We start from the raw sequence: 23,003 nt of genomic DNA on the forward strand, positions 1-23,003 counted from the left end.
TGGTGCTGGGGGATTGAACTGCGGTCCCTGTGCTTTAGCTAAGCTTGTTCTAAGCAGGTGCTTTAGACCACTGAGCCATCTCACCAGCCCTAGTATTTGTTTTATGTAATTGGGTGCACCAGTATTTAGTGTGTATATATTTATGATTGTTATCTCTTCATCTTGGATTGTCCCCTTGATAAGTATATAGTGATAAAACTGTTTTACTTAAAATAAAAATGGACCTACATAGATTTGAGGTACATAGCAAGCTTATGTCTGCAGCAGCCTCTTGTCCACTATACTATCCAAGTGGTTCACTAAAATAAAAAAGTGAGGAGAAAAGTTTTCTACAAATGCAGGACCAGGGTTGTTAATGAGGGGGTTCCCCTCCTTGCTGTCACTTTATCCATCACCTCTCTGGACCTCATGCCACTTGGCTTTGTTAACTCTGACCTTTGGCTTCTGCTTAGCTGGCTAAAACCTGGTCATCTTGACCCTTTCATAGGCCCAAGACCTCCCCATTCACCTGCTGTCCTCTGCTCCTCTTTTCTGGTTATAAAGTCTCACTTTTACTGCTCACCAGCAAGTCTGATTTCTGCAAACCTCCTTGCTATAAGGTAAAAGAGGTGATGTGAATTCTTGCTTGTCAGGGCTGCTGGGGGACTCTGCAGAACATGTGGGGGCTCTCCCGGGGACTCAGGACTCACACACGAGGCATGGTGGTTGTTAAACAGAACCGGTACCAGCACTCTGTTCTCATGAATCATGAACTCAGTTCACCTCATTCATTACAGCTGGGGATACACTGGCTTCTCGTGATTTAAACAGGCTCAGCAACTCTCTTTTTCTTTGTGTGACTTTCATCTTAACAGGACTGAGGCTGGAAGGGGTGTTGGGAAAATAACCACAGGTGACGTCATGCATCATGTGCCCTGGGGCAGGGAAGGTGAGGTTGTTGACTGTACTGTCTGCCTCCCTGCTGGGTACTGAGCAGGTGGAGCAGGTAGGATGCACCTGTACTCCTTTCCTGGTCTGGACCCACTGGTCATTCTCAGCCTTGAGTTCCATCGCCTGCAGCCTAGGCGTTTGTCAGGTGCCCTCATAAAAACCCAAGAGCAGAGACAACAACTGAGTTGTTCAGCAGTGTGGGCCCTGTGGACAGAAGGTCATCTGCGTCACCCGCTTCATCAGAGTCAAGGGGAGCTGCCGCCTAGGACAGCCACTTCTCTTGTTACTTCTTTGCCTTTGGTTCTTTTTCTTGGTTATAAAAATAGTAATCAGCAGCTATTTCAAAGATGTTAAGTAGTTTTAAATATACCAAGAAGAAACAAAAATCACCCATAATCTTCAGGACAGAAGTAACCACCTGGAAAACTCTGGAATCTTCCCATTTTTTTGTTTTCTGATTCTGATTCTGATTCTGACCATGATGCTTTTGGGGGCATCCGGTACTGGTGATGTGACCCAGAGTCTTGTATATGTTACACTTGGGCTGCTGTGAGCTGTACTCCCAGCCTGACTTGTGCTTATTGTTTTAACTCAATTAGGAGCATTTTTATTTATTTTTTTTTTGTTTAACCTTTTCTCATAAACATCTTTCTGTATCAAAATATTGTTTACATTTTAATTAGCTGTTTAACACCTTGCTCTATAGTGGTACTATTATATACTTAGTTTTGCCTCGGACTTTTGAAATTCTTTTTTTTTTTTTTTTTTTTGCATTGCCAGGGATTGAACTCAGGACTTTGTGCTTGCCAGGCAGGCACTTATGCCGCTGAGCTATATCCCTGGTCCTGCCTTGGACTTTTGTTTCCAGTTTTCTACTTTATAAATATGTTGCTATGATAGATAAGAATGTATTTACAAGTAACAATGCTATTATAAGTAGGGCTTTTCCCCAAAGAAGAAAATGATGCCCGCCTGCCAACATGTAAGCTTGTTTCTTAGGGTGCTGTCTCAGGTTTATGGCAATAAAGGCTGTTAGTAAATATTTCTAGACATTTTTCAGAAATATTGTATGAATTTTCTGTCCTACCTCCAATAAATGAGATTGTCCCTTTCACCTTAAAACATTTTTTAAAACTAGGTTAGTCACTTTAAAAATTCTCTCTCTTGGGACCGAGGAGATAGCTCAGTAGAATAAGCACTTGCTTGGCAAGCACAAGGGCCTGAGTTCAATCCTCAGTTCCACCAAGAAAAAAAAAATGGTGACGCACACCTGTAATCCCAACCAACACACAGAGGCTGAGGCAGGAGGATCTCTGTGAGTCTGAGGCCAGCATGGGTTACAGAGTGAGTTCAAAGCCAACCTCAACTACATAATGAGACCCTGTCTCAAACATTAAAAGAAAAATTTGTTTTTTCCTCTTTCACAGCTGGAAATCAGACCCAAGATCTGGCACGCTAGGCAAATGTTCTATTATAGAATGTATCCTCAGTCATAAAACTCTTTTTCTTATTGGTAAACAAAGTATGTTATTTTTTTTTTCAAGAATGACAATTACATTTATTTTGAATTAATGTAAAACAAAAAGATGACAATCCAGAAAAGCATATTAAAGAAATCTTGAAAATGCTTCCTTTTCTTCTTTCTTTCTTTCCTTTTTTTTTGCTGGGGTCTCATTCTGTAGTTCAGCCTGACCTTGACCTTACTGTGTAGCCCAGGATGACCTCAAACTGGCAGCAATCCTCCTGCCTCTGCTCCCTGAGTACGAGGGTTATAGGCGTGTGGCACCGCATCCAGGCTGGGGTTCCTATTTTTTTTTTTTTTTTTTTCTATTTTTTTACACAGTTATTAGCGATGGTGACCATTTTACCAAGTCATTTTGTTTGTGTTTGTGTTTGTTTTTAAGATAAGGACTTTCTCTAGTAACTCAGGCCGGCTTCAACTCACTATGTAGCCCCTTAGCCTCCAGTGCTGGGATTACAGGTGCCACAAGGCCTGGCACCTCTAGCAAACTGATTGTATGCCTTTCCAGGTTCTAGAACTTCCTCTTTGTGCTCATTTTCTGAGTTGGACTAGCGATTCAGCAGCCACGTTTATTTCTCTTCCCCTTGGCCTATGGTTCCCAGCCTGCAGGCACAGGCCCCGGTTGGTTTTCCCGGGAGGGGGATATTTCGTCCTCGGTGCTCTGCAGTGTAGGGCCTGCTGGGTTGATGGCACGGGCGTCCCCAGAGGAAAGCAGACGCCTTACTCTGCCAGCACAGGAGGCGGGAGCGGAGACAGGGCTGCGTGGGCCACGTCTCCGCGGTGGTTGGGGAGTATGGAGTGCCCAGCTGCGCACGCTAGTGGCTGTCCTCCCCTCAGAGGACCCCGCCACCCACCGCCTCTCTGGCCTCCTCTGCCTGGCCCCCAGAGTTCCTGTGCGCAGGGCTCCAGGACTGGGCTCCAGCATCTTGGCCTCTGTATTGGTCACCCTGGGCACAGAGCATGGCCCCGGGCCTCGGCCTCCGGGGCCACCTCACAGGCCTTGCAGCGCCTTGAGGCATTGTGTAACTGGTGCCTTGAATCCTCTGGCCCAGAGTGGTGGGAGTCAGCCTTCTCCACCACAGTGACTTTCCCAGCCCCATAGCACTGAGTCCACCACTGCTGCTCCTGTTGGGACCTTGGGTTGCTGTGGCCTCGGTGCTGTGGCTTTTGCCCAGACCACGAGCTCTTCTGGTCCTGGCCCTGCACGTGGTGCCAGTGCTTGGGCTGTCAGGGTCGCTTCCCTCAGGGGCTGTCCACTGCACCCTGTATCACCTTGTGCCTTCTGGGTGGGGGTGGGGGGGTCCAGAGAGAGCTCCCCTTTTTTTCTTGAGGGCTAACAGGACCTTGATATGTGCTCCCGAGAGCAGACCTCAGTTGGAGTGATCTTATTTACAGGGGAGGAGGTTTTTTTTGAACCCAGGACCTCACACATTCTAGCAAGTGCTCTACCACTGCTCCCCACCTCCTCAATTTTACTTGGAGACAGATCTCCCTGAATTGCACAGGTTGGCTGCTAACGGGATCCTAACAGCTCAGCCTCCTGAGTGCTGGGGTCATGGCTGTGCACATCTGTTTTATTTGAGAATTTTTGGTAACACTAAATTTCAAAAGGGAGTGGCCAAGGTCACCTGGCTCCTCAAGGCCCTTGGGCAAATTTAGTCTCTACTCCCAGCTGTCAATACCAAACACCCCACAAATCACAAAGGTTCCTGTTAGGTCATCCTCACCAGCATTGAGGCACTTACTAAACTTGAATTTGTATAACAGGGAAGGGCACTCAGGTGACTCATAAGGGATCCAGGGTCTGCTGTGGGACTTTTTGACATTACCAGACAGAAGCATCTGCTGCCTTCACTTACTAAGTAGAATAAGCGTCTGACCCCATCAGATATAGTCACCTGCGGGTAAAGCATCTGCACACCCGGCACCCGCACGCGGCCCCGCTCACACGGGGGTGGGGTTGGGGTGGGGGTGGTGCAGAGCTGTCCAGTGCAGCTCCCGCCTCTGGGGCTGCCCCTCCTGCCAGCCTTCCAGAGCTGCCTAAGGTAGTTTTCTCACACAGTCAGACTGTACTGACAATGCAAGCCAGCGTGTGTTCGTGTGAGCACACATGCCCAGTACCTTCGGACAGGAAGAGAGTTTGCTAATCCTGGACCACATGCTGCAGCTCGAGCCCTCTTGGGGCAGCTGAGCCGCAGATAGATTGTCCCCGTGACCAGCTTTCCCACAAACACAGGGCTGTGGGGAGGGCGTGGCCCTGCTGCTTGGAAGTTTATTTCAGGGGCACCTATTGTTCTTGTCTGGTTCTGTCACCAGGTGACAATGTACTCAGGGTCCTGGGCTGTGTGTTCAGAGCCTGCCTGTCCTTGGCTTCCAGACCAGGCAGGGCTCCTAGACATATCCAGGGGCCCCGGGATCTGCACAAGAAGGCCACAGCTCTCTGACATTATTTTAGCTTCAGGACCCAGTTTCCACGGTTCATGAGACAACTTCTGCTTGATACCATCTTATTCTTACAGGTGTTTAGCTATTGGCTGTAGAGATAAATTCTCATGTAGCAGAAAGAAGAGGTGCTCGGGCCAGTTCTGAAGGTCCCTTGGGATTATTTCATCCCCTCCTGACGTTTCCTTAAGCAGCCTCCTTTTGCTTTAATTTTTCCCACAGCAGTGCTTAGCTCACGCAAGGAGGCGTGGCTTTGGCAGCACTGCCTTGTTTTTTCCGGAGTTAGCCGGTCTCGCATCACCGTTCCTCCTGGCTCTTTAGATCCCGACCGGCTTTGGAAAAATAATGTCTCTGCACTCAACCTCTTTTCCTGGAGTGCAGTGTCACGCTGGTGACAGAACCTGGCCACTCCATTAGACGATGACGCCGCTGTCTCGTTTCTCCTGAGTGTTCACTGGGAGTAAGAGCAGAGGGAAAGAGCCTTGCTGAGAACGGTGCATCGCACGCCTAGGCCTCTGCTCACAGCTTTTATGATGCCACCTGTGAATGCCTCGATCAGAGTAGGATGAGTCACCTGGCCGGCCAATTGCGACTGCGGCCGTTCTCCACGCCTGACTTGGTGGCACTGTTATGAAGTGTGGCAGGATAGACCTGCACAGCTGTCACTGTCAGTGTCGGCTCACTGGGATGCTCGGTGGAGATGACAGCCAACTGCTCCAGCAGCTCTGCCTGCCCTGCCGACAGCTCCGAGGAGGAGCTGCCTGGGATGCCAGAGGCGCATGGGAGCCTGGGACTGGTCTTCACCGTGGGGTCTGCTGTGATGATAGCCATGGTCATGTTCTCTCTTGGGTGCTCTGTGGACATCCAGAAGCTCTGGTGGCACCTCAGGAGACCCTGGGGTGTTGCAGTGGGACTGGTCTGCCAGTTTGGGCTTATGCCCCTGACAGCCTACCTCCTGGCCATCAGCTTCTCTCTGAAACCAGTGCAAGGGATCGCTGTTCTCATCATGGGGTGCTGCCCCGGGGGGACCGTCTCTAACATCTTCACCTTCTGGGTGGATGGAGATATGGATCTCAGGTGAGTCCCAGGAGTCCTCCCTCAGGGATCCTCCCCGAATACTCTTGGTCAAGTTCAGTGGGGAATGCTGCAAACAGGTGAAAAAAGCCTGGCCGACATGGAAGGGCTTTCCTTTCTGAGCTCCAGGTGGCATTGCGGTGACCTCCCTGTGCTTTGTTGGTAGCTACTGTTTCAAGGAGTGGCACTGGGTTCCGTGTCACATTGAAGGCTGGTCTCTGTCAGCAGGGCTCACTGTTGCTCAAACTGCTGTTGTGAACAGCTTCCCAGGACATCAGATAAGAGTCCCAGGAGGATAATGGTAGTGGCTTAGTTGCAGGGACAGTGCTGGGAGCAGTGGTGACAGGAGGGCAACAGAATGAAGCCCTCTTAGTCTAATCTGGTTCTTGAGTACCTACTTTGTGAAATAACACTTTTGGGGACTGTATAAAGGAATTTTAGGGTTACCTGACAGACATGTCCTTCTTGTGGTGCCAGTGGTAGGCTACTAGTTTGACTTAGGAGCAACACAAAGCTCTGTGATTGAAGTTGCTCTTTCTCATTGTTTTGTAGATTCTTAATATTGATCAGTGGTGGGTATAGATAAAACCCCTAGGAAACAGATTTACCATTTATTCACATTTCAAGAAGGACAAATTAATCCTTACTTTTGTAAGAGATGGTATTAACTGTTTTGAGGGGAAGACGTTGGAGGAACGAATGGACGGGTCACGCTGAAAGAAAACAGTGGTCTTTCTTGATTCTTTGCCTACTTGCAGGCGTGCCGTTCTAAGACCCTGCCTAGGGAAATCGTTGCCTTTGTGCTGTGTGTGTGTGATTTTGCTGAGCTTTCCGGCACCACTGTGCAATGAGTGAATGAATCAGAGGTGAGGATGGGCTCAGAGTTGCTGTCAGGGAGTCAGCCTTGGTCCGGACTGCAGGCTCCCTGCAGCGCTGGCTGACTGGTGGACGGCACACAGTATCTCACTCATCATTTTAGTGGGTTCATGCCTCTTAGGCTGGCAATTAACCTTTAGGTGGCAGTCGGTTACTCACTGATGAGAAATGTGGAAAAAAAAAATGAATTTTGTACCTTACTTCTTAGCTACTAAGATCCCACTGACTCAAATTCTCTAAAGTTGCTTCTTAGCGTAACTGGGAACTGTTGACATTGTGCAGGAAGCTCAGATATTGGTGAGAAATTCTAGGACTTGAAACTTTTGGGGAAGAAAAGGGAAACTAATACTAGTTACATCCCCAGACAGGCGTTGGGTGTACACGTTGGTGGGGAGTCTCCCCTTGGTTCACATCGTGGCCTTGTTAGAGGCCTTTATTATTCTGGATTTTACAGCTGAGAAAATAGTGATGCAGACTAAGTAGTGACTTGCCAAGGGCTCCAGGTGAGTGAGTCGGGCTCACACTGGAGTCCTCCTCTGGTTTACATCCACCTGTACTTTTCTCTTTCTTTCTTTCTTTCTTTCTTTCTTTCTTTCTTTCTTTCTTTCTTTCTTTCTTTCTTTCTTCCTTCCTTCCTTCCTTCCTTCCTTCCTTCCTTCCTTCCTTCCTTCCTTTCTTCCTTTCTTCCTTTCTTCCTTTCTTCTTTTTGTGGAACCGGGGATTGAACTCAGGCCCCTGCGCTTACCAGGCCCCGGCACTTACCACGGAAGCGCTTATTCCACTGAGCCATCTCCCTGGCCCCCCACCTGTGCTTTTCTTTCATGACATTCAGAAAATGGATCTTCTGTTTTGAGCAGAAACAGGACTCTTCACACAGTGTTTTCAAACAGTTCTGGGAAACAGGATGTTTATTATCTTCATCTCATTACTTAGCATTGACCCAGAAATGAACAAAGGCAATCTGTGAAAGGTGAAGTTCATTTTACTTTCCTTTGCCAGCTCTGTCCTTATCTTAAATTTGGTCTGATTACTTAACCTCGGCACATACACATGCACACAGACATGTACATGTAGCCATACATGATTCCAGGCACATAGCAGGTATGCAATAGATATCAGTTACTGTTCTTCTTGTCTTCCTAAATGTAGATTTTGAATTTCACACAACAAAACAAAATGTAAAATTAAATAGATTAGATAATTAAACTGTGGAAAAAATTAAGATAAATGAAAGTCAGTAAACTGTAGGAAATGAAATTTTAAGGGGATTAAAATAAGATTGAAAAAAGCTTAAAGATAAAAGACCACTAAAATTTGAATGCTCAGTCAAAATTTTAAATAGGAGAAAATGCAGCATTGTTGAGTGAAAGAGTATCAACGTTCTTTTTCTGACTTTACAGCTGAGTACCAGCAAGGAAACCTCAGTGGTAGTCACTGACAGGAATTCTATCTGTCCGCCATGCTGGAGAAAATCTAAGAGCATTTCATACAGGAAATGAGGAAACCAGATGCCCCCAACCACGCTGCTCCTGCTTTCACCCAATGATTTATTCAGTCTCCTTGGAGTTCTCTATGTATCTGCCCCAAACAGGCATTTTAGAGTCAACGTGCTGGGAACAGTGCCTGGTCCTGCCTTTCTCCCCCAGGTGCCAGCAGTCACTGCTCAGCACATTCCCTGTGACTCGCTCCTTCCTCTCCATGCTCCCGGATGATGTGGAAATCATAACATCCCATCATGGCATTGTGAGGAGAAAACAAACAGGTTCTATGTAGAAGGTTTCTCAGTTCCTACTGAACAGGGCAGAAAATACCAAGCCAGCCTCCCCTACTTCTCCAGCTTTATTTTCTATTTGCCCCACAAGCACAAGTGGTTTACAGTCAAAATGAATGACTCATTGCTCTCTAAAGACAGTCCACACTTCCTTCTTTCTCCTGCCATGTTCCTCACACAGCCTTGAATACCTGCTGACTGGCCCTGCCTTCTGTAATCAAAATATAAGCCTCCCTAGAAACTTCTAGAATGTAAGTGGCTGACCTGTGTGGAGAGCCTTGGGTCTTTTCCTATCCAGGCCAAGTTCAACTGCTCTTGACAGGGTTCTGTCACATGCTCGGGGCTGGGTCTCGGGTGGCCTGTGCTGGCCTGCCTGGGCTGTCCCACTCCCCAGCAGGCTAACCTCAGCCATCCTCTCACTGTGCTGAGGAAGGGAAGCATCAGGGTTTCCTGTGGGCTGCAATTGACGCCCTCTCCTCCGCACATCTGCCACATTCCACAGGCCACTCTGGCAAGGTCAGGCTGGGATCAAAGAACGAGGAAGCAGATTTGGCCTTTTGGTAGATGAGCCACAGAGTTACATTACAGAGGGTGTGGCGAGGGGTGGGTGAAGAGTCAGAGCCGTTTCTGTAGCTTACTGTGTAGGGGGCAGAGGTCCTGCCTTGAGGGGAGGACATGAAAATTAGATCTGACAGAGAACGCCGTAGGGAAACATGGAGCCATGCAGGGCTCGCTGCCGGCACCATCTTGGCAGATGATATGCATTCCTTATGACTCAGTTTCCAGTTTCATGGGCGCATGTGAGGGTTGCGTGAGTATTTATGAGGTGCTTAGACCCTCACCTGGCACAGCCCAGTATGTGGGCTGACATTGTATGAGGCAGTAAAAGAGTGCTGGTTTGTTTTGTTTTGTTTTTGTTTGTTTTTTATTCTAGGGAAGGGTCAACAGGGTGTTCAGGGTCTCACTACCAGACCAGACTCGTAGTGATCTGCCTGTTTACAGCCTCCCAAGAGCTGGGATTATAGGTGCATGCCGCCACGTCCAGTCTCAATTGCTGTCTCAGCCCTGGGGGCGGGGCTGGCACGGCAGGCCCAGGGATCGAATCCCTGGCCCCTGCGCCTACTTGCAGGCACTTTAATCCGCTGAGTTATTTGGCTGTGTGCCTTTGAGCACTCTAATTTGCCTCCCTCAACCTCAGTTTCCTTCTTTGTAAAGGCCTCCCTGAGGCCCTTTTTTCCATTGTTGTAATAACACAATTTATCATTGAAACGCTAAGCGTGCATGGCTCTGTGGAGTAGAGGACATTCACACCACCGTGCGGTCCTCACCATGACCCCCTCATCTTAGTCTCTGGAGCTTCTTCATCTTCCCAACCCCACACTCCGCCGCCCTGCACAGTGATGACCTAGCCAGCCACGGCTCTGCTTCCTGTCTCCTGAGTTTGACCCCTCCGGGCCTCTCACCAAGAGCACTGAGACGGTGCTGTCTGACACTTGGCGTCTGGTTTGTGAAAATCAGCAGAGTGCCTGCACGGTCCGTCCATCCGTTGGAACCTCCTTTCCCTCTAAGGCTGAGCGCTGTGTCTTTGTCTGCATGGGTCTTGTTTTACCAACTCCGCCCTGCGTGGACACTGCCTGCTTCTTCCACCTTTCAGCTGTTGCAAATACTACAGCGTACTTGTGTGTCTGCTTTCTATTCTCTTGGGTGTGGACTCAGGAGTGGATCTGAGGTTCTTTCAGGTCTAAAGTATATGTGATTATTGGAAAAGAAAAAATTATAAAATACAAGTATCTCCTTATCCTACCTGAGTTTTGAAAGTTTTATCTGAAACTGCTAGGGCGGCTTCTCTCTGTCACCACAGTACCAGCCAGAGGGCTTTTCTGGCTTCGCTCTGGAGACTCTGTGGTCACTGGGAGCTGTCTCCCACAGTCGATGTGTCAGCTCTGTGCGGCAGTGCAGTGATGGGTGCTGACAAGTGACTAAAGGAGAATTGCTCTTCGCCAGAGTGTGCTGCCGGAGCAGCTTCTGAAAGGCAGCCTGTTCAGTCACACAGCGGCGTGTAGCTTGGGACACCTATGAGGTCCGTTCCTTGCAGAGGATGCCCTTGTGCCCTAGCTGTTCTGCCATTGTAGCTCCTATCTTTGGATTTTAAAGAAATCCTTAGTCCTTCAGCAGAGACCTGGGCTTCCCCACCTCTGTCCAGATGTGCCCGGCATGGCTGGGAGAGAGGCATAGCACACAGCACATGGTGCTCAATGAGCGCTCACTGTGACTCCTGGGAGGCAATGGCAAGGCAACATTCAGATTGGGATGGAAATGGGGCCTTGAGCCCTTTCCTGGAGGTCTATGAATGTGACTTGTGGCACATGGTGTCCATCTGGCTGCCAGATAATTTTTTCTTTCTTCCGGAGGGGAATTGTATACTTTAGTCTTGAGAGGTAGTTTCTGATTTGGTGAGTTTGAAAATAAAACAAAATTTGAATTATTTGTGATATAGTTGTAAAATACTATTGACATTGCATTTTAAGAAAGAGGAAGAGGTGGGGGGGAGAGAGAGAGAGAGAGAGAGAGAGAGAGAGAGAGAGAGAGAGAGAAGGGGAGGGGGAAGGGAAAGAGAAGAGAAGGAAGAGAAGAGAGAAGGACTGAAGAGAGAAGAGAAGAGAAGAGAAGAGAAGAGAAGAGAAGAGAAGAGAAGAGAAGAGAAGAGAAGAGAAAAGGACTTCCTGTCCCAAAGGAGGCTCAGGGCTTACCTGTTTGTCCAGACCTGCTGGATCTCTGTCATTGTTCTCTGCAATAGTTTGGGGATGACATTATCATTCTTCTGAATGCAAGTGGAATCTTGCTCTGATGAAGTCAGATCTTGCCAGCAGTTCTTCTGCATGGGAATAGTCGGGACCCAGTTGGCCACGTCTCCGGGGTGTGCTGTATTGGAACTCGCAGCAGTGAGATGCAGGGCCTGCCTTGCCTTTGCGCTCACGCCCATTCACTGCACGCATTTCTAGCTTGGTTGCTATTTATAACGACTGGCACCGCCCCTGGATCGTCTGGTATCGTCTTGGCCACTATCCCAGGTCACTGATGGAGGGTGGACACGATAACCCAGGGACCCAAGCGTAGCAGTCAGCCTGATGCAAGTGGCACGACTTGCCACCCACAGCTGTGAGTTTTACCTGTCACTGAGCCAAGGCTGCAGGAGTCGGGTGTGCTGAGCTGGATCTCCAGGAACTCAAGGTTAACAAGGTGTCCTGCAGAACCTCCCCCAGGCTTTGGCATATGCAAAGCTTAAAAGTACAGCACTATCAGAGGCTACGAACCAGGAAAAGTTTCCCTAACACCATCCCCATGGATATAGAAGAGTGAGGCCTGTGGCAAAGGCTTTTCTTTACTTCATGCAGGAAGCAGTCTGCTTAAATAATGCTTTCTTTCTTTCTTTTTTTTTTTTTTTGGTGGAACTGGGGATTGAACTCAGGCCCATTCACTTGCCAGGGAAGCATTTATTCTACTGAGCCATCTCCCAGCCCAATAATGCTTTCTTAATAGGATTTTTTGTTTATTTATTTATTTGGCAGGATCTCGCTATGTAGTCCAGGATGCCCTTGAACTTGCGGTGATCCTCCTGCCTCAGCTTCCTGAGTGCTGGGATTACATGGGTGCGCTACCATGCCTGGCCTCAGGATAAAATAATTTTAGATTTCATGTGGGATATAAGACATGCAAGAATTGCTAGGAAAAGTTTTAATAAGGTAAACCTAAGCGGGTATTTGTCCAGCCACTATGAGGACTCTGAAATTACAACAGTCTGGCTGGCATTTGTTTAGAGAAAAAGAAAAGCATTGATCAATGGGGATTGAATAGAATTCTCAGAGAATAATGTAAATGTACTTGGACATGTAACATCGGCACCTTTGCTCAGTGGCAAATGTTTCATTTAGTAAACTGTCTTCACACATTTACTTCTCTATGTAAAGACAGATTGGTCTCAGACCTTACATTATATAAAATATAAATCTTAAATGAGTCTGAGATCAAGGCACCATTGTCCATTTCCTGATGAGGGCTTCCTGCTGTGTCTTTGATGGGGTGAAGCACTGCTCTCTCCCTGTTAAGACACCCCTCCTTTGTTTCATTGAGACATGGTCTCACCATGGAGCTGAGGCTGGCGGCCTCAAACTTGCAGCAGTCCTCCTGCCCGTGTCTCTCGAAGGCTGTGCACCACCACACCTGACTTGGCGAGTGCTTTGCTAATGAAATCAGTCCATTCCGGGGGGCAGAACTGTCCTGCTCTGAACACCTCCCCAAAGAGAGATTAAACTTCCAGAATGCAGATTTTGGACGTGTTCAGACTGTGGCAACAATTAAGACATATCATCTTGTAGATTATAACCAAAGGGCTTTCCTCCCCCAGATATTAGGCTCTTGCAAATCTTTACAATCTATGATCCATGAACATTGTTAGCCATATAGAGATGGTTATCCTCAAAAAAGGAGATAAATCAGTTATGTTTTGAAAATCACCCCATTTTGTTCTCCAAAGACTGAGCCTTCTCCTGATACTCTTACTGCCTTCTTGGCGGCGCTATGCTGTTGGTTGCAACTGGACAGCTTTGCTATGGTTCCCCCGGATCCTGAGTCCACACTCCACTTTCAAGGTGGCCAGGTCTGTGTCTGTGGCAGTGGTGGGGGCTGTGCAGGTAGCTCTTCTTTGCCTACCTAGGAGATTCCCTGGCTGTCCCACACTCACCTTTAACTTACCATGTTTCTTTGTCCCAACCTGCTGAGGGTGGGCAAAGTGTAGTAAACGGCTCACAGCCTTGATCTCAGAAAGTAGGTGCTCTCAGCTCTGGGTTAGTGACTTGCCTCTCTGCTCTCCCAGCAGCAAGTGGTACCTACAGGATAAGGAATGCTTGGTGCCCAGCAGTGGTGGCCCCCAGCAACTCTCTGGTATTCTCCTTCATTCTGTGGCTGCTTGCCACTGCTACTATTATCAGCTCTAGAATCAAGCAGCTTTTGGTGCCAGTGACCTTTGATGTTACCAGGTCTTAGTATTCAGCTCAGCTTGTTCTACCCAAATGGAATTGTGAATAAGCAAAAACAAAACAAAACAAAACAAAAACAAAAACAAACAAAAAATAAAGCCTCAAGTGCTGTCCCAGAGAGGCTTTATTAGGACTTACGACAGCAGAAGGGGGAACGGTGCACAGATTGACTTGCCAAGGGTGTGTGGGAAGTATGTAGGACAAGAGAATGTTGCCCGCAGATGCGCAGCACCTAACTTCCTGTACAGCCTTGGGGTGGTGGAGGGACTCCTCACAGACCACTGTAGGGGCGTCACAGAGGGGCAGAGTTGCTAGAGAGGCCACGGGTGGGATCAGCAGGGTGGACCCCACAGCAGAGCTTGCTGCTGCCATAGCCAAAGCCTCCGAACTGGCTCAGAGCATCTGACATAGCTGGCTGGCGCTCTGAGGTTTTGGGGCAGCCACAGAAGAAAGAGAAGAAGAAAAGGCACCTCTTGAGCAGCATTGGGGCCTCTCTCCAGTCTTACTTTAAAACAGATGCTAACTGACTCAATTCTTCCAGCGCCGCATGACTTTGAAGCCTAGAAACCTTACTTTTGCTCTAAATCCTCACCTTCTTCCATTCCTGCAAGTAACTGTTGGCTCACACAGTTAGTGCCCCCATCTCCCACTGATCCCCCCTTTCCGGGTTCTGCTCCGTCCCTTGCTCTTTCCTGCTTGCTGCCGCAGTGCTACCCAGGGTTGCTGCGTCTGGAGGAATCTGGCACAAGGTGCTGGGTGACGTTTCCCGATGGGTAATACTGAACAAGTTAGAGGGAAATAAGTGTTCATAGTAGCAGCTGCTCTGGGCAGGCCCTTAGCCGGCCTTTGGGTTTCTAAACTTGTCCTAATTCCTGGTGACGCCAAGACAGAGACATCACTGTGGCAGTCCTACAGAATGTGTGTTTATATTTCGTATATTTTGTACAAAGTAGAAATTATGTATTGAAGTTATTTTTATGTTTTGAAAAAGTCTCAAAATATTTAAAATTATTTGTTAGAACTAAAAACAAATACAAACATAAATACTGTCTCAATTTTAAGTAGAAATTTAAATAAGATCATTTAACTCTTTAAAATGTTAAAGCAGCCTTAAATTTCATCAAATTAAGTTATTCAGTGGTTTGTGTAAATAAAACTGCATGTCTGATGTTCAAAGTTTATCTTGTTGCTGAAGAATCAGTATCATATATTACGTTAGTAACTGTGTCCAAATTTAGGAATAAGAATGAGCTGATTAATATTACAAAGTGTTGCACTTGGGGAGGAGAAATGTTTTGCTGTTGGTGGCTTTTAGGAATACAGTCTTAGTCTCTTTTTTTTTTTTGTTCTTCGAATGCCTTCAGGGCACTTTTGGCCAGCGGGAGAGGTGTGAGGTTCGAACTCCAGCACCCTGAGGCTGACAGCCTTGTGGAAGCAGCCACTTAAAGGCCTGAGCTAGGGCCAGGCCCCCTCTTAGTCTCTTTTAAACTGGAACATGCAAGTGGTGGGTGGGAGGGTAGCTCAGTGGTGTAAGCACCTGCTTGACAAGCACAGGGCTCCAAGTTTGATCCCCAGTACTGAAAAAAAAAAAAAAAAAAAATGAAACAAAAAAACCAAACCAAAACTACAATAGGCCTATATTTCCTCCTGACATTGTCTGTTTTTTTTTTTTTTTTTGTAGAACTGGGGATTAAACTCAGGCCGTTATACTTGCCAGGGAAGCACTTATTCTACTGAGCCATCTCCCTGACCCCTTGACAATTCCTGTTTAAAAGAACCAGCTGAATTTTACAAGACAACCTATATCCTCAATTTGTTGGATAGTTTAACTTGTCCTCTGTCCTCAACAAATTTATATTCATGACATTTGGCCTACAGGCATGGCTAGCTTTAAAGGGGGGCTGCGGGGATGGTGCCCTGCGGCTGCATAGTATCTCATCAGAAAGAAGAGTGTCAAGCTTGGGCACCTGGCTGCAATGGTGCTGTCAGACCTGTCCATTGTACAACAAGCAACACGTCCCAAGAAGACTACCATCTAATATCCTTTGTGAATCTGCAGTTTGTGCAACAGTCCTCGGTGAAATCCTGGCCAACTCAGTGTAGCAATATGGAAAGGATTCTATAGTGTGTTGAAGTGAGATTTTTCTCAAAAGGCAGTGTTGATCCAATACACAAAAAATCAGTGGAATACTGTGTTCCATAGTAATAGGATAAAAGACAAAAAGCCATGATAGGAGACAAAGTTCTGGTAGATGCTAAAACATGAATGAAACCTTGATAACCATGCTAAATGAAAGAGACTGAACTCACCAAAAGACCGCATATTGTGTGATGCTCTTCATATGAAATGCCAAGAGCAATCAATCCTATAAGAATGGTACTGTGGGGTTTTTAGAGGCTGGGAGAAGTTGGGAGTGGAACATGACTGACAGTGGGGACAGGGTTTCTTTTTAGTGCAGTGGAAATATTCTGGAAACCTTACTGCAAAATCTTGCCACTATGCTAAAACTGCTAAATTATATCGTTCAAAATGCTGAATTCTGTTATATGCGAATTATATCTTAGTGAAAGTGAATGTGTGCAAGAGACCGAATTCTACAGGACCCAGAAGAGTAAGTAGATGCTCAAGTAGATGTGGGCTGACGGGTGACAAGAACTGCTGGAAATCTTTCCTGCCCACAGTGAGGCCCTCATTTGCTGACTGATAGGACAGCGGTGTGTGCCCATAGCTTGCCCCACGTAATCTCTAAGACGTGGGCACCAGGAGTTGCTGTCAGTAAAGACTAAGCTCTTCAAGTTGGTAGGGGGCTACATTCTTTCCAACTCTCCAATTTGCAACTGTCCCTCCTAAGCCTTGTTTTCATTTTGCTTTTCAGCATCAGCATGACAACCTGTTCCACGGTGGCTGCCCTGGGAATGATGCCCCTCTGCCTTTATCTCTACACCTGGTCCTGGGATCTGACCCACAGTCTCACCATTCCGTATCAGAACATAGGTCTGTATTGGGCTTGCGAGCTGCAGCAATAGCAGCAACGGTGAGAGTACCAGCGCTAACTGTTCTTCATCATATAGCTCGACAGGCAGAATTTTGTATGGTCTAATTTAATCCCTAAATGACATCATAGAATAAATATCACTACTGGTTCCATTTACTGGTTTTAGGGGCTTAGAATGGTTAGGTAACTTACCCAAGATTGTGCAGGAGGTAGATACAGACCTGGAATTGTAGCTCAGGAATCTGACTGCAGTGTGTAAGCTCTTAACTGCTATCTGTACATCAGCCTTTGGTTACAATATTGAGGGACCTGCCGTGTGCTGGCATGATGAAGAAAAGAGGCTCCTGGAGCTCACATTTATGGAGGCTAAAAGTCCAAGCACCGTGACACAGGGTCTTGTGTAGTCCCCTGTGTCCCCTCTCTCTGTGTCATCCCATCGTGGGCAGTGCTGATGGAAGCGTGTGCATGTGAAAGCAATCACTTCCTGCATAGGAAGCCAGAAAGCCAGGAGGGGCCAGGTTCTAGCTTTCATGACAGCGCTCTCACAAGTGCCACCAAGGGCTATGCAGGGCCTGCAGGTGACCCGAAGACCTCCCTGGAGACCCCCACCTCTTAGGCTCCAGCTTCCAATACGGTCACTGCGGACCGAGCTCCTGACACAGGAACAGGGAAATGGGAGGAACAGGCAAACTACCTCATCTATGAAAGCTTAATTCTGAGCAGAACAAAAGCTGGAGATTCTGCTTTTAAAAAAGAAATAAAGAAAAAAAAAACCTACAGCCCTTTGATAATTAGAAATAATTGGGCTTTTTTCATCTTTCTTTTTTTTCTTCCTGTTTTTTTGTTTTGTTTTGTTTTATTTTTGTTTTGGACAGGGCTGGCCTTGAACTTGTTATATTGCCCAAACTGGCCTCCAACTTTGTTGCCCTGCTTCAGCCTCCCATGCGCTGGGACTTCAGGGGTGTGTCACTGTGCCCTGCACAAGGGGCTGTTGGTGGGCCAAAGTTAATTGGATCTAGTTACTCCACTTCTACTTTCGCACAACTTCACCCTTCTCATGGCCCGTGAGCCTGGACCTTTTCTTATGGACTAGAGGCAACTGATTCTCACTGGTCATTAAGGCCCGTCTGCCCTCCACGACAACCTGTCTCTCCTTAGCTCGTCCCTAGCATGTGCTTCTATGAGGCGCTTGGACTTCTATATCTTTCTCCAAGGATCCCTGTGCTTGCTATGCTTGGGAAGGAGTGTGGTGAAATGATCAGCTGCTTTATCTCGGCCAGTCTTTGCAGAAGAGCTAGAAAGCAACATTCTGAAACCCTATAAATGGCCCAGCAGAGGCTGGCGGGCATCCTGAGGGTTCAGACCTGTGAGGTCTGTGAGGGTTCATTCCCGTCGTGGAAACCATGGTCAGAGGTGTCTCCTGAAAGCAGCGGAGTTCACCGTGTTGGTTAACAGCTGAGCGAGAGCCTTATTTAGAAACCACAGGTGCATAGAAAAGTGAAACTTTTTCTGATCAGTCAGTTATTTAGTAGTTGATAATATGTTTCTAGAACCATTCATGAACAACTAAAATCCAAAGTGCCCATTCACATAACTTTTGAGGCAGAAGGGCAGGGCTTGGGCAGACATGGGGCGTGCTTCTGGAAGACGTCAGCATGAGACTTGCTGGCCAAAGTGGCAGGGTCCTTTTCAGGCTGCCTTCAAAGCCTTTATTCTTCTGTGCTAATACAAAGGCCTTGTTCCTACCCATGTTAGGATGCCCTGGCTACACTTGGACGGCAGGAGAAATTGTGTCTGTGACAGGCATTCTGGGCTTTGTGGAGTAGCTAGGGAAATAACAGCTGTGGTTATATAGGGGTGACACCCAAGGAATTTCATGGACTTAAAATGGTCCTCTGTTTTTGGATCTTTACATTCCCTGTTGTCTCCAAAATTCCGTGTGATTGTCAGAGGGGTTCTGTGAGGGAGACACGCCTGGATGTGGCAGCATTCATTACTGTGGTAGGCCCTTTGAGATTGTTTTCAAAGGTTGCTTTGTGTTTGGAGATGGATACAGAACAAAATGAACTTTCATCAAAAGACCGTCCAATTAAAGACAGTCAAACTGAAGTAGGCTTATCGGGAAGAGGGACAAGGTCTGACAGGTGACTTTTCCTTCCTTTTAGGGATTACTCTGCTATGTCTGACCATCCCAGTGGCCTTTGGCATCTATGTGAATTACAAGTGGCCAAAACAATCGAAAATCATCCTGAAGGTAAGAACCCCAGTCACAGCCCGTCTTCATACCCAAAGACCCAAAATATGAAAGTGGAGGGCTTGAGCCCTGCAGCTGCAGTCCCCTTGTGTGCCCAAGGGCTTGGGATCCATGTCTCAGGCTCCCTGTGCCTCTCTAAGGTTTGTTGTGCTCTCAGAGGGCTCTGGAAAATGTGGGACTTGAGTTAGTGACAGAAGTGCTAGGGCCTGGTGTGGGCAAGGAGCATGGGGTCTGTGCATTCTCAAGGCTCTTTGGTGCTTTATTTTGTTTTGTTTTTGAGGTAGGGCCTTGCTGTGCAGCCCCCGCAGGTGGTGAGCTCTCAGCTGTCCCCCCACCTCAGGCTCCCCCCACCTCCCAGTGTTTACAGGTGTCACCACCTGGCTGGGCCCTGAGGGGAGGCTTTCTTAACAGTGAACTTGAGCTCTAGAGTGTTGTCCACTTTTCCGGCTGCATATCACTTCACAAGACAGAAGAACATAATGTCTGCTGCTTTCCTGAGGCTTTAAAGAAATCTTATATTTTTACATTTAAAGGAAGAAGTCCCCTTGGGTGACCTGGAGGCTTTCCAAGGAGGTGTCCGGGGTCTGGTGTGGTTAGTTTAAGATCTTGCTGTCTCACAGGACAGGGAAGCCGCTTTGCCACTCTCCTGGGAGGTTCAGCAAGCCCAGAACCAGTTAGAGGGCAGGGTACAAGGGGACAGGAGAGGACCAGCAGAGACAGTGCTGGGCTGGGGTCAGACCCTGGCCGCGCACAGGTGGCTTTCATGCTGATTGCTTGATTTCACCCTCTTCCGGCTTTGAAATAAAGCCCCCTCCTTTGAGCATTTATTTATTGTTTATTTTTTATTCTCAGATGTTTTGTTTTTTATTTTATTTTTAAAATTTTATTGAGAAACAAATAGCAATGACAATGAGAGAGTTCCAAAACCAATGAGTAAGGTTCAGAAGGATTTTTTCTTTCTTTTTTTTGGCTGCCTCAGGATGAGTGTTTGTTATTGTGACGTCGGTAGATTTCCAATGGGCAGTGTTTGGTTGTGATTTTATTTATAAAAGAGATGGGAGGAAGACTGGAAATGTCCTACATTTTAAGTTCTCTATTTTTGCTTACTTTTTTCAGCTTCAATTCCTTTTATAGGTATATGTTTGCAAGACATGGAGTTTACATTCATTGTGGGCAGTGGGTCCTTGCACATGACCGAGCTTCATTCTTTTTTTTTTGGTGGAACCGGGGATTGAACTCAGGCCCCTGCGCTTGCCAGGGAAGCGCTTATTCCACTGAGCCATCTCCCTGGCCCTTAGCTTCATTCTTTTTATGTCCTTTCCTTTTCATCCTCTCCCATCTCTTGTCTGCCTCACCTTTTGCAAAAAAATTGATCTCCCTGTTTTCTATATATAGTCTGTCTTTTATTTTGCTTTTTAATGTATTTATTTTAGGTTTCTCATACAAAGGAAACAGTGCAATGTTTAAGTTATATGTCTGATTTATTTCATTTAACACCATGATCTCAAAGGGGCATCCCAGGGACTGGCCAAATAGCTCAGCAGATTAAAGCGCCTAAGCAGATGCAGGGGCTGGGGTTTGATTCCCGACCTTCTGTGCTGGACCAGCCCACAGGGCAGGCTGAGAGGGGCAACTGAGACTGGGTATGGTGGTGCACGCCTGTAATCCCAGCTCTTTGGGAGGCTGAACACAGCTGGATCACTAGGAGTTTGATCTACGTAGTGAGACCTTATAGTCCCTTACTAAAAAGTACAATAAATAAATAAATAAATAAAAAAGTCAAAACAACAACAGAAATAAATGAACAAATAAAAATCTTCCTCAAGAGGCACCCCTTTTCCTACATGTGGCCCACGTTTGTCCTTAACTTTTTTAAAAAAGAGAACAAAGAATAGTTTTTAAAAAACCCGTTAGAAATGATACAGAATTTCACCAGTGCTCCGCTGTGATGAGTGTGCCGCGCTACACTTCTCTACTGATGGACATCCAGGCTGCTTCCCAGAGTTGTGCTGTGATAAACATGGCTGTTGCGCAATGTCTTTTCTTACAGTTAACACCACCACCACCAATACTGATACTTCCATATCCTCTGTTAGACGTCACTAATGTCTTTTGCTCCTGCTAGATTTTAAATGTTGAAATCTACTTTTTTTTTTGTGGAACTGGGGATTGAACCCTTGTGCTTGCCAGGGAAGCGCTTATTCTACTGAGCCATCTCCCTGGCCCCTGAAATCCCTTTTTGATAGAGGAAGAAGGGAATTCACAATTGGGGTCTCCTCTGAGTATCTTCTGGCCACCAGGGTCTCTATATTTGAGTGGTGGAAAGGCCCACCCCTGGGCACATCGGTGGCACCTCAGGTTTTCTTGTTTGCCTTTTGTGCTTCTTTCACAGCCAGTCCTTCTCACCCAGAATCATGCAAGTCACCATGGACCTGGTGAGGAGGCGTGTGGCTCGCCCTCCCTCCAAGCCTGGGGTGTGGCACTTGCAGCCGAGCCCTGTGGTGGCCCAGACACCCGAGGCCATGTTTCCTTTGCGTCAGATTGAAAATTCAAACTATTAGAATGTTGGTGAATTTTTAGTTTTTGTTAAACTAAAAAGAGGTGGAGCTAGACCTAGGATGTCTGCTCATCCTCTCAGCACTCTGGGAGACTGAGGGAGGAGGATCATAAGTTAGAATCCAGTCTGGGAATTTAATGACTTAGTTAGGGAGATCCTGTCTCAGAATAAAAAGGGATGGGGACAGATCTCAGTGTGAATGCCCTGGGTCCAGTGTATGGAAGAAGCTAGAGTATTTTTCCTGTTCCACTCACACTAGCTCAGGCTGTCTTAGACAAACAGGTAGATTTCATCTGAAGAATGGGAGGGTAGGGGTCACAGCACTAGAAGCTGTTGGTGGTGGGAGATGAGGGCACGCAGGGCAGGCGATAGACAACAGGTTACCAGGAAGGGGCCTCTGCTGCAAAGGCTGGGTGTGCTTGTTTCAGTGAGCACTGTGTCGGCACCTCCAAAAGGCAGGGCTCAGAGTGTGGTAATTGGGTCACGAATGTACTCCCTCATGGAAGGGGTTCACGCAGGGCTCGCGGAGCTGGAGGAGATCCTATGGGAGTCTGTGGCCATACCACCCTGAACGCACCTGATCTCGTCTCATCTTGGAAGCTAAGCAGGGTCAGGCCTGGTTAGTACTTGGACGGTAGATCCTATGGGAACGGATTGTTGATGGGGAGGCATGGTGCCCGGAGCACCCTCTGCCTCCCCTATTCACCTCCCTTGCACACACTCCCACCACTGTGACACCCTCCGCCCCTGGCTCTTGCCAGAGCTAAGCAGACAGTCTTGAGCTGCAGAACTGTGAGCTACACGAACCTATTTTCTGTATCAATACTCCTTAGGTCCTTTCTTACAGCACTAGACAGGTCCTTAGGTGTCAGATTCCACCTATTGCATCACTTTCTCCTAGCAACAAGAAACTACCACTTGCCCAGGCGCCGAATGCGGGTGCCCTGCGCCTTGCGGCTGTCTGTTGCGGGAGGCTCCCCAGGAGGCTCCGGCAGCCTTGCTGAGACGCGCTCTCCCTTTTCCCTACTTCTTGAACCCACCATGAGGCGCCTGGGCTCCGTGCAGCGGAAAATGCCGTGTGTGTTTGTGACGGAGGTGAAAGATGAGCCCTCCGCCAAGAGGGCGCATCAGATCAGCCATACCTTTGGGCCCGATTAGATAGAAAACCCAACAAACAAGCTGAGAAAAGATTCAAGAATTTTCTGCGTGCCAAAGAAAACTCAAAAGAATTTCTTTGGAATGTTGAGGAGGATTTCAGACCTGTTCCCGAGTGTTGGATACCAGCCGAGGAAATAGACCGGCTGCAGGGGACTCCAGTGCCCGATGAAAATGGACACATTCCCGGTTGGGTGCCAGTAGAGAAAAGCAACAAACAGTATTGCTGGCATTCCTCTGTAGTTAGTCACGAATTTGAAATCGCCCTGGTACTCAAGCATCACCCCGATGATCCTGGACTCTTGGAAATCAGGGCAGTGCCATTAGCAGACCTCTTGGAACAAACACTGGAACTCATAGGAACAAATATTAACGGAAACCCATACGGTG

General features: G+C 47.4%; 2 protein-coding genes and 1 pseudogene across 2 annotated transcripts in view; all 3 read left to right on the forward strand.

The window, feature by feature from the left end:
* The window catches only part of CUNH4orf36 (chromosome unknown C4orf36 homolog), a 28,049-nt gene extending 11,466 nt beyond the window's left edge, over positions 1 to 16,583 (forward strand). Inside the window, exon 5 of the mRNA XM_004629167.2 lies at positions 16,528 to 16,583. The gene's annotated coding sequence lies outside the window, so the exon portion shown is untranslated. The remainder of the gene's footprint in view (positions 1 to 16,527) is intronic.
* The window catches only part of Slc10a6 (solute carrier family 10 member 6), a 27,603-nt gene continuing 9,770 nt past the window's right edge, over positions 5,171 to 23,003 (forward strand). The window contains exons 1-3 of the mRNA XM_004629263.2: positions 5,171 to 5,971; positions 16,528 to 16,646; positions 18,813 to 18,901. Of these exons, the coding sequence (XP_004629320.1) occupies positions 5,595 to 5,971; positions 16,528 to 16,646; positions 18,813 to 18,901 (585 nt within the window). The 5' untranslated portion in view covers positions 5,171 to 5,594. The remainder of the gene's footprint in view (positions 5,972 to 16,527; positions 16,647 to 18,812; positions 18,902 to 23,003) is intronic.
* The window catches only part of LOC111816201, a 3,153-nt pseudogene continuing 2,558 nt past the window's right edge, over positions 22,409 to 23,003 (forward strand).

This window comes from Octodon degus, unplaced genomic scaffold (assembly GCF_000260255.1).
Source record: "Octodon degus isolate 3935 unplaced genomic scaffold, OctDeg1.0 scaffold00028, whole genome shotgun sequence".
Taxonomy (NCBI): Eukaryota; Metazoa; Chordata; class Mammalia; order Rodentia; family Octodontidae; genus Octodon; species Octodon degus.